The sequence below is a fragment of the Felis catus genome, chromosome C1 (assembly GCF_018350175.1).
Source record: "Felis catus isolate Fca126 chromosome C1, F.catus_Fca126_mat1.0, whole genome shotgun sequence".
NCBI lineage: Eukaryota > Metazoa > Chordata > Mammalia > Carnivora > Felidae > Felis > Felis catus.
Genome location: NC_058375.1, coordinates 182,037,731 through 182,048,543, shown reverse-complemented (window position 1 = coordinate 182,048,543; position 10,813 = coordinate 182,037,731). Strand labels below are relative to the sequence as shown.

Sequence of the window (10,813 nt, the reverse complement as noted above, 5' to 3'; positions counted from 1 at the left end):
TTTAGAACAAGCCTTAGGGTGCTGCCCTAGTATCATCTGCAGAGTACACACTAATAGGAATTTCAGATTCAAAAGTTAATCAACATGCACATTTAAACAGCTGTATTAACCTGCTTCTTTTATATTTAGGTGTTTTCATTTATGGATTATTTCTGGATGGAGCTTCCTGGAATAGAAAGATCAAGAAACTTGCAGAATCCCATCCCAAAATTCTTTATGATACAGTGCCTGTGGTTAGTACTTGATATTCTAATATTGGGGGGAGCACTATTTTACACACACACACACACACACAGTCAATTCTCATTTATAGTAATTACATTTTATAAAGTTCCTACCAACACTGAATTAGTGAATGTGAAACCATAGCTCCTAGGAGAAATACAAAGTTAAGTTTCTAATAATCCTCTGATCACATTTTTAACTGATCAAGACATGACATTGTTTTGCATTTGTTTAAAAATGCTTAATATATACTGTTGATTCATTAACATTGAACTCACGAACAACAACACTGTAACTCATGCCTGAACAAAGTCTCCAGTTATTTTCTCCCTAATGCCTATCACAGCCTTCTTGCACTTAGGAACACTAGATAGCACCTGGACACTAGGCTTAGGGGCCATTTTAAACAGAGAGACACCACCGCCACCAATAACAAAATGCAAAAGACCTGGCATTAAATAAACGGTTAAAAGGAAACTTATTTACAAGAGGTGAAATAGAAAAGCAGAATGTCAACAGACTCAAACTCAGCTGGGAACCTGTTTGTCTGGTGACTCACATTTTTTTGAGGCTCTGAGCATGCCTGTGAATGATCATAAAACAGAGTATTGATTTGAGGGTGATGAATAAATTTTAGCAATAATGAAATTTGCACAGAATCCAGGAAGAATGAGGATTGACTATATATGTATCCACATACAAATACATGCATATTTGTATTGTATATATACCTTGACTTAAAAATGAAACCTGCAGACTAAAAGGTTAGTATATGAAAGTCATCCACATAAAAACTTAAGTTTCCTAGGAACCTATCTTCAACATGGGCCAACTAAGCTATGTAAGATATTGTTTCCATCTGTTACTGCATCATGAGAAAATGACCGGACAGATTTTCACACACTTCAAAAGGTCCGTCTGGGATGGTGTAATAAAATATGGGCTGTGGATTTACACGGACTATTTGTGGGACATTGGGAACAGCTTAGCGACAGGCAAACATCCCTCAGGGCAACTCTATCAGGTACAGTGAGGGACCAGCGTAGAGCCAATTGCAACAAACCCTGCCACATATGCTATTCGGTATGGGCAGAGAGTTTCAAATATGAGACCGAAATTCAAAGTCACAGGGCAATTGTTTGTAATTTTAGGAGTTGATTGGAATCGAACATTTTTCTATTACATGAAAAACTCTTTTAAGGTAGCTTACAATGAATACAAAAGGGATTTATACATGGATGATCTCCAGAATAAGGAAGTCACTTAGGGAGAAAAATCCTCATTAAGAAAATGCGTTCTTGGCTGAAATGAATACACTCACCTTGAGTCCTTAAATTTAACTATATACGAAAAAACTGCTTGATGGATTCCACAATAATGTGGGCAAAATATAGACTAGCATCCACACTAACTCCCTCATATATTTATTTTGACCTGAGAAACCTTTTTAAAAGAGGCTCTGAACAGTGGGGCTGTCATGCCATGTCCTCTCAAGCATTGCTGCTGCTGTTACTGGGAAAAGGAACTCAATTAGATTTTGAAACAGAACACTATTTCATCATTATGAACATAGTTTGTTCTTTACTCTTCTATTCAGAGAGGGTTTTTTGTTTTTTTTTTTGAGATTGGTTAGGTTTAACAGTGCTTAACATTCTAGAAATTTGGCTAATGACTTTCTAAAAATAATGTAGGTATATTATAGTTATAAAGAAATACAGGTAGGTTTTAAACAGCACAATGGGATGCCTGAGTAGTTCAGCTACCTGGTTTAGCATCCAACTCGATTTCGGCTCAGGTCATGATCTCATGGTTCCTGAAATCGAGCCCCACGTTAGGCTTTGTGCTGACAGTAGGAAGCCTGCTTGGGATTCTCTCCTTCTCTCTCCCCCTGCCCTGCTTGTGTGTGCACATGTGTGCTACGTAAACTTTAAAAAAAATTGTTAAAAAAATGAACAGCACAATGTACATTATAACCCCTTTAAAACAGTCACCTAAAATGGGGAGGCAATCTAGTTCTAGAATAACTGACAAAATCCTTTCAGAATTTTCTGCTATATGTTTATAGCAGCACTATCAACAATAGCCAAGCTATGGGAAGAGCCCAAGTGTCCATCGACTGATGAATGGATAAAGAAGATGTGGTATGTATGCACAACAGAATATTACTCAGCCATCAAAAAGAATGAAATCTTGCTATTTGTGATGACACGGAGCTCGAGTGTATTATGCTAAGCAAAATAAGAGAAAGACAAATACCATATGATTTCATTCACAAGTGGAATTTAAGAAACAAAACAGATGAACATATAGTATGGGAAAAAGAGGGAAACAAACCATGAGACTCTTAATGATAGAGAACAAACTGAGGGTTGCTGAAAGGGAGGTAGGCAGGGGATGGACGAACCGGGTGATGGGTATTAAGGAGGGCATTTGTTATGATGAGCACTGGGTGCTCACTAAATTCTCCTAAATCACTAAATTTTACTCCTGAAACCAGTATTACACTATATGTTAAACTAGAATTTAAATAAAAACTTAGAAGAAAAAGAATTTTTTGGGAATGGCCTTTATTAAATTAATACAGTGACACGAGTTTAAGTATCAATGGTGATGGTTCTCTCTGAAAGTATGTATGATTTTGTTGTTGTTACTGTAAATGCCAAAAGTCATCCCGCAGAGAAGTATGGTGAAGAAGTGAGGAATACATCGATAACATATGTTTTTTGACAGGTGAAATAACTATTTTTTCTCATAGGCTCTGAAGGTAGTTCTGAAAGCACTAAGAAAAAAAATCTTTTGAGCAAAATACCTAGGAATAAATTTTGACCAAAGAAATCGAAAATGACACAAATGGGAAGACAGTCCATGCTCATGGTTTGGAAGAATAGTTAAAATGTCCTACTACCCAAAGCCATCTATAGATTTAATGCAATCCCTATCAAAATACCAACAACATTTATCACAGAATGCCAAAATTTGTATGGAACCACAAAACACCTTGAATAGCCAAAGCAATCGTGAGAAAAAAGAACAAAGCTGAATGTATTAAAATTCCAGATTGTAAAATATACTACAAAGCCACAGTAATCAAAAGAGTATGGTACTGGCACAAAAACAGACAAATGGATCAATGGAACAGAAAGAACCTAGAAATAAATCTACATTTATATGACCAATTAATCTACAACGAAGGAGGCAAGAATAGATAATGGGGAAAAGACAATCTCTTCAAAAAATGATGCTGAGAAAAAGCTGGACAGCTACATGCAAAAGAATGAAACTGGGCCATTTTCTTACACCATACACAAAATAAACCCAAAATGGATTCAAGACCAAAATGTGGGACCCAAAAATAAGAAAATGCCTAGAAGAAAACATAGGCAGTAATCTCCTTCACAGTGGTTTTAGCAATATTTTTTAGATAGGTCTCCTGAGGCAAGGGAAACAAAAGCAAACATAAATTATTGGGACGATAAAAGGCTTTTGCATAGAGAAGGAAACCATCAACAAAAAAAGGCAACATACCGAATAGGGGAAGATATTTGCAAATGATTACATCCAGTAAAGGGTTAATATCTAAAATATATAAAGAACTTCTATAACTCAAGACTGAAAAAAAAAAACAACAATTAAGAAATGGGCAGAGGACCTGAATAGTTTTCCAAAGAGAACCTACAGGTGGTAAACAAACATATGAAAAGACACTCTACGTCACTAATCATCAGGGAAATACAAATGAAACCATAATGACGGATCACTTGATACCTGTCAGAATTGCCAGAATCAAAAAGAAACAGACGTGGAAGAAAAGGAACCCTCGTACACTGTTGGTAGGAATGCAGACTGGTGCAGCTATTATGGAAAACAGTATGGAGGTTCCTCATATATATATATATGTGTGTATATGTGTACATGTATATTATATATACATAACATACAGAATAGAATATTATTCAGCCATAAAAAAGAATGAGACCTTGCCATTTACAGCAACATGAATGGACCTAGATGGTATGTCAGGGAAAGACAAATACCAAATGATTTCACTCATGTGGAATCTTAAATGAACAAAGAAAAGAAAAGACAAAAAAAAAACAAAAAACAAAAAACAAAACCAGACTCTTAAATACAGAGAGCAAGTTGGTGGTTGCTAGAGGAGAGGTGTATTGGCAGGGGGGATGTGGGTGAAATAAAGAGGAATAAGAGGTACAAACTTCCAGTTATAAAATAAATGTGGAGATGAAAACACCCCGATATGTGAAAACACACCCATATGGTGAATACAGTCAGTCAGTGACATTGGGGGAAGTATACTTACTTGGTGAGCACTGAGTGATGGTACAGAATTGTCAAATCATTATGTTGTATACCTGAAACTAATACAACACTGTTAATTATACTTCAGTTATAAAAAATGCTAAAACAACTGCAAATTAAATACCTTGAGAATGGAAGCACTGCTAACAAAAGATCTATTTGGGCCATAGAAATTTGCAGATATAGAACTAACTTAATACCCTGCTATTAGGTTCAAATGTAAATATCAACACTATTGACGTGAAGTTTTATGCATTTTCTTCCAGATGTGGCTAAAGCCCTGCAAGAGGGTAGACATACCAGAACGACCGAGTTATGTTGCTCCATTGTATAAGACAAGTGAGCGGAGAGGAACATTATCCACCACTGGACATTCTACGAATTTTGTGATTGCCATGACTCTTCCCTCGGATCAACCCACGGAGCACTGGATTGGACGGGGTGTAGCATTATTATGTCAACTTAATTCATAATCAGAAGATACCATTTCCGCGTTCCAACTTCTTGTTGGATGGTAGAATAGAAAATAAAGCAGTTTGGTTTAAGTCAATTTCACTAAAGCTGTATAAATTAGAAATTTATGTGCAAATGCCGCTTATATTTAAAATGACTCATGCTTCAGTGTAAGGAAATGTTCTGAAATAAGACTAAAGAAAACACACTGGTATATTTGCTCTTTTTGAATAACTTTATTTTGGGAGAGTTCCATAAGCATTAGGAACATACATAAAATGACACACCACTGTTGACAATGAAAAAAACAGCATTTGATCATTTCCAGCTTTATAAATTTTTTTTAAAAATGATTCAGTTACAACAACAAAAAAAGGTTTAGATATTTTAGCAAGTATCACCTTGCAGGACCATAATCATATTTAAGCCACTGACTTACTGTTAATGGAAAAAATTCACACTGCATCTAGTTACTATTGTATTTCTACGCATAATCACAGCTGATTGAATGCAATGTGATATACACCAAAATTCATATGGATGTCACACAGTGACAGCATTGTACAAGTAACATTAACAACCTCCAACAAACACATGTTAAATTAGACTGGTCAAGCTCAATGGAATGTTGGAGCCGAACAGAAATGTAGTGGAATTCAGATTGTCTGGTCAGACTTGAAACTATACATCAGAATGACATGAAAACTAAATACTGGTGGAACCCTAACAAAACACTAGCAGCAACTGTTACAGCCCTCTTAACAGGTTTTAAAAAATCTAGCAAATGAAGATAATGTAATACCATTTTTGAGAGAATATAAAACTTTATATACTTCAGCAGAACCTGTTTTCAACCAGACCTTTAAGACGGGGAGTATATTCCAACTGTTGCTTTTCATAAAAGTTTTAAAATTAAGCAGATTTAATGCCGGAATGCAGAATCTTCCTTGGGTATAAAAATGCAAAAATGAATTATATATCTTGGTTCAGAAAGCAAGATATTTTAATCACTCGAAGTTGGCAGTACTAAATAAAATAACAGCACCTTTTACTAGGTTGCTTGAAGGGCCAAGCAATGAGATGAAGGCTGTCCTAATTCAGTGCCCAATGCTGAAGATATTCTATGTTAAAAAAAAAAAAAACAAAAAACAGAAAACCAAAACCTACTTATTACAGGAGGCCGTGAGAAAAGCCAGAAATAATTTTTCAAATTCAGGCACAAATTAAGGAAATAACACCTAAGCTTCCTCGCTCACAGCATAAAGAAGAAACACTGGCAATACTCTTAATACCTGGAAACATGTGCTGCTCTCGAAGTTTTATTTTTTTGTTTAAAGTTCATGAAGTAAGAGGAAAGGGGCTGAGGAAAAGGAGAAGGAAATGAAAACATGGTAAATGGAATGGAAAGAGTTTGGCTCTTAAATATTTGAACAGTAAGATTTTTAAAGCAGCCGCACTGGTAGCCAAGCAGATTAAAACCAAGCTGCCTGCACATAGTTCAAATACAGTTTACCTGGCATGAATGAAGGCGTGTGGCACAAGACGTCAACAGAAAGCTACATGCAATGTGACTAGTACTACAAATTACTGGGTCAAAATTCAGGATAAACACGGCTCGCACTTCTCACAAACCACTCAATTATGGTAGAACAGGGCATCTATAAGAGAGACCAACCCCTATCAGGCACCAACAGCATATCTTGGCACAAAATGATTAAGTGATTTTAGCGGAGTTATTTAAGTGTATCTCCCAAGTCACTCGGTACCATGCTAGCTATGGTATCGATGGAGATTTTCCTCATAACCATTTTAATGGACATACAGATTAGGATATGGTAAACGTGGATTTTCTGCCTTACCTCACTGCCAGTCACAGCATGTGCTCTAGGTTCCAAAGCCAAGCTGGTAAAGCAATGCATACATTTAGAACTTAAATTTCCCAAATAACTAGTTAGTACTGTTAAAGTAGCAGAACTGAATATTTAGATGTTTGGGTTCTTCTTTGTTCTGATATTTCCTAGAGGGTTACACTTTGAATGAAAAAAACATTTTACCACATGCTCCAACTCCCTACCCCCACCAAAAATCCCAAAACAAAAACAAAATTAAAGTTTGAAAGAAAAAACACCCAAACACCAAGTATAATATTAATACGAAGAACCATTATGAATCTTTCGTTAAACTGAAGCTCACACAAACATACAATCACAGATTTCAGTAGTTTAGGCTGCAAGTTTAAACACTATGCCAATATATACAAAAATAGTAACTCTAGATTCAAGAATAAGGGCTTTTCCCAATGCTAAATTCATACTCTAATGCAGCCTGAGCCTTCCTCTAGTTCCTATAGCCTACCTAATGCAGTTTCAAAACTGTATCAAGTTGATCCCCATTACCTTATGTATATATGTAACTGAATTAAAGGATGCTACAATTCATTTTTAGCACAAAGAAAAGTCTGCCCGAAGTCCATTTAAAATATTTTTAAAGTTTAAATGATTTTTTTGGTTCAATTTCTATTTCTGCATAGCCACAGAAGTTTCTACTACCAAAGAGACTACTTTAGTGTTTTATATGATTATTCTTTTAAAAGTCTTAAACCTATATCAACATTGGTTCGTGGAGTCCCATTTTCTCCTTTCTTTATCACAAGCTTTGTATTTTTAAAAGACCCCTTCACACAGGGAAAAGCAGTACTGAGCACCAACCAGTCTTTTGTGGTTAGGCTCAGATCTATGGAACTTGTAAGTAGTGCAAGCCACTGACTTTTCTTTGAGCAAAATGTGCGCACAGCACTAGGAACAGCTGCACAGCTGCATGGGAACATTCTCGTAATCCACAATGGTGACTGGGAATGGTTAAAACTGGAGGTCAAACACAATTTTGTCTTCATAGAGGGCAATCACCAGCATGATGGCAAATCCAAACAGCAATCCTAAATTCTGAAGAATGAATTGCCCCACTGGACAAAAGCCATGTTCTTCATTGTCACCATCACCATGCAACATTTCTGGAAGCTGGAAAAAACGAAAACAAAACAAAACAGATACTTACAAGCAATTTTGTAATAATATTCTCAACTTTTTAAAACATTCTTCTAGTTTAAACTAATGGATAAAGCACAACTACAAATAAATTATTCTATTCAACATAATACCATCCGTAACACAGATTTCACTCAAGCACTGACAAAGTTCATGCTCTAGCTGTGTAGTAAGTAAATACGAAATCTGTTCCCTCCTAAATCCCAAATGAATCCACATAATATGCGCACTGGTCATTTTTTAAAGTCACCATCCATCGACCTTGTCACTTCCAGCATTTCCTTTATGCTGAAGTATAAGACAACTTATTATTGCCAATAAAACTCTCCAAAAGAACACCACATTTCCCACATTTGCTGATCTTAAACTCACTGAGAACGTAATATTCTTTGGGGGGATATCTAATTCAAAACTGTTTCATTTCTTCACCCTTTCCTTTAAAATTCTCATATTCAACTGCTGACAGCAAGGACAGACATTTACAGATGATACCTAACTGGCATCTCTATGCCCTTTGGCCACTATTTTCCTTCCCATAATAGAGAAAATAGTCTATCAAACCTATCCAGCAGAACCGCTCCCCAAGTTACACATGCTGCTTTCACAGTATACTCTAGGACAAAATTTCAAAAACCTGAAAGTTTCCAATACTTTTAAAGGCACAGCTCACTGAAGTTTATAGTCTTGATTTCTAAAGCTTAAGCATATACCATTAAAGAATAATCCATAGTTCGAAGCATAAATCTTAAGTTTTAAGTAAATATGATTTGTTAAAGAGATGTACATTATTAGAAGCATAGTCTTTCCTCCCACACCTAGTCAAAATTGTGCGAGAATAGCTACTTCTACTTTTTACTTCCACTCTTTCTGTGTATTGTTTTTCAAGTTTGCAATGAGTATTGTCAGATGATAATGAGATGCTACTCTCTTAGACACTAAGCTTTACTCCAAACAATACCTTGGTGCTTTGGGTTTAGGGAGGAGAAATGTAGTATTTTTTCTGTTTAATGTTTATTTATTTTTGAGAGAGAGAGAGAGAGAGAGAGAGAGAGAGAGAATATGCGTGTGGGTAGGGAAGGACCAGAGAGAGACAGAGACACAGAATCTGAAGCAAGCTCCAGGCTTCGAGCTGTCAGCATAGAGCCCGATATGCGGCCTGAACTCACCAACAATGAGATCATGACCTGGGCCGAAGTCGGACACCCAACCGACTGAGCCGCCCAGGCGCCCCAAGGAGAAATGTAGTATTAAGAACATAATGCCTGTCTAGGAAGAAACACCATTATTCATTATTAAATAATGAGTACAATTAATCCAACTACCGTATCCGACACTGCTACAGTATATTTAACAGTCTCCTGAGGATCCTATTTAAGAATGACTTCATGCTGATCATCTATTTTGTTCCCAAGTCTATGGCAGCAGCGCGGAGGCTACGGTTCTTTTCCAGCAGAGTAGAGTAATTGTGACAGAAACTACTACAAACAGAATAGCTGATGAACTGTGACAGAGACTGTATGGTCTACAAAGCCTAAATATTTACTATCTGTCCCTTTACAGAATATTTGCCAAACTCTAGATTCAGACTAAACCAGGCAATTTCCAAACTCATGGTTCTAGTAAAAAGACTATTTTTTATTATATCTTTTCTCCTTTCCTCAAGTTTTTATTAAGACAAAAACTTTTAATTCTGGCTTAACATTTAAGCATATGTAACATACAGGACTTTTCTCAGAAACACCCCCTCCAGATAGGTACACATACCAGCCAGAAGAGGCACTATGCCTTCCCCACATTCAATTCAATCCTGACTACCCACACCCATGTCTGTTGATCATAAGCACAGCAAAAGCCAGCCAGTATCTACTGGTATGGCCCTACAACAGCGCTTCCAAACTGGTTGATAAACAGCTGCTATCCAAAGGCCCTTAAAACCAGATGGGCGCTTATACCTGGATACCCTAAAGGTACCTCAAACCAAAATTTCTGGTACTGTTGCTATCATACTGAATTATTGTAAATGAATACAAACTTCCTCCCTATAGTCAAAGTGGTCTTTCTAAAACAAAAATGTGATGTCATTGTTGCTTAACTCTGTAATGGCTCCTCAAAATTTATAATTAAAAATTTATAAAATTTACACTAAATTCTCTTTTATAGCACTGTGTGTTGTAGGACTGTCGTGACCTGGCCAACATCTGATGACTATGGATGTAATTTTTTAATCCATCTTTTTCCATTTAACATTAGGAAAAAAATAATTTCAGTGTTATTAAAATCCTAAAATATATGTGGATAGTTTTCCCTCTTGGACACTGAGGGTATTTCCAATATAACTGTAACATTGTAAATGCTACTGCAAAAAACACTTTAATACAGTTTTTTGTTTGCTTGCTTGTTGTAATAGCAATAGTCATGATGGGTTATTTTCTCTAAAATACAGTCCCAGGAGGAGACTCACTAGTCAAAGGAACGATGCTATTCATTATTCTGCTTTCTCATATGACCCTTTCTCTTGCTTCTAATAAACTATTCAACAGTTTTTAAGACTCAGCTCAGATCTCCCATTCCAGAGAAACTTCCCTAATTTTATTTCCCAATTTTTTAGCCAACATAGTTTTACAAAGATGGTACACTACTCTATTGTAATCCATTATTAAAAGAATTCTAAATAATGGCTAGTTTTCTCCTTCATTAGACTCTAAATCCTTCCTGGAAAGATTCTCATTTATATATATATATATATATATATATATATATATATATATATATAT

General features: G+C 36.0%; 2 protein-coding genes across 16 annotated transcripts in view; one reads left to right on the top strand and one right to left on the bottom strand.

Annotated features, from left to right (window-relative positions):
* Positions 1 to 5,092, top strand: part of DNAH7 (dynein axonemal heavy chain 7) — a 265,373-nt gene extending 260,281 nt beyond the window's left edge. For all 12 annotated transcript variants that reach the window (XM_045034170.1, XM_045034169.1, XM_045034174.1 and 9 more), the window contains 2 exons: positions 130 to 233; positions 4,809 to 5,092. In XM_045034170.1, coding sequence (XP_044890105.1) covers positions 130 to 233; positions 4,809 to 5,015 — 311 coding nt within the window. In that variant the 3' untranslated portion in view covers positions 5,016 to 5,092. The remainder of the gene's footprint in view (positions 1 to 129; positions 234 to 4,808) is intronic.
* Positions 5,093 to 5,211: 119 nt separating this feature from the next.
* SLC39A10 (solute carrier family 39 member 10) overlaps positions 5,212 to 10,813 on the bottom strand; it is a 145,122-nt gene continuing 139,520 nt past the window's right edge. For all 4 annotated transcript variants that reach the window (XM_011285442.3, XM_003990987.5, XM_019838398.2 and 1 more), the window contains one exon: positions 5,212 to 8,012. In XM_011285442.3, the coding sequence (XP_011283744.1) occupies positions 7,854 to 8,012 (159 nt within the window). In that variant the 3' untranslated portion in view covers positions 5,212 to 7,853. The remainder of the gene's footprint in view (positions 8,013 to 10,813) is intronic.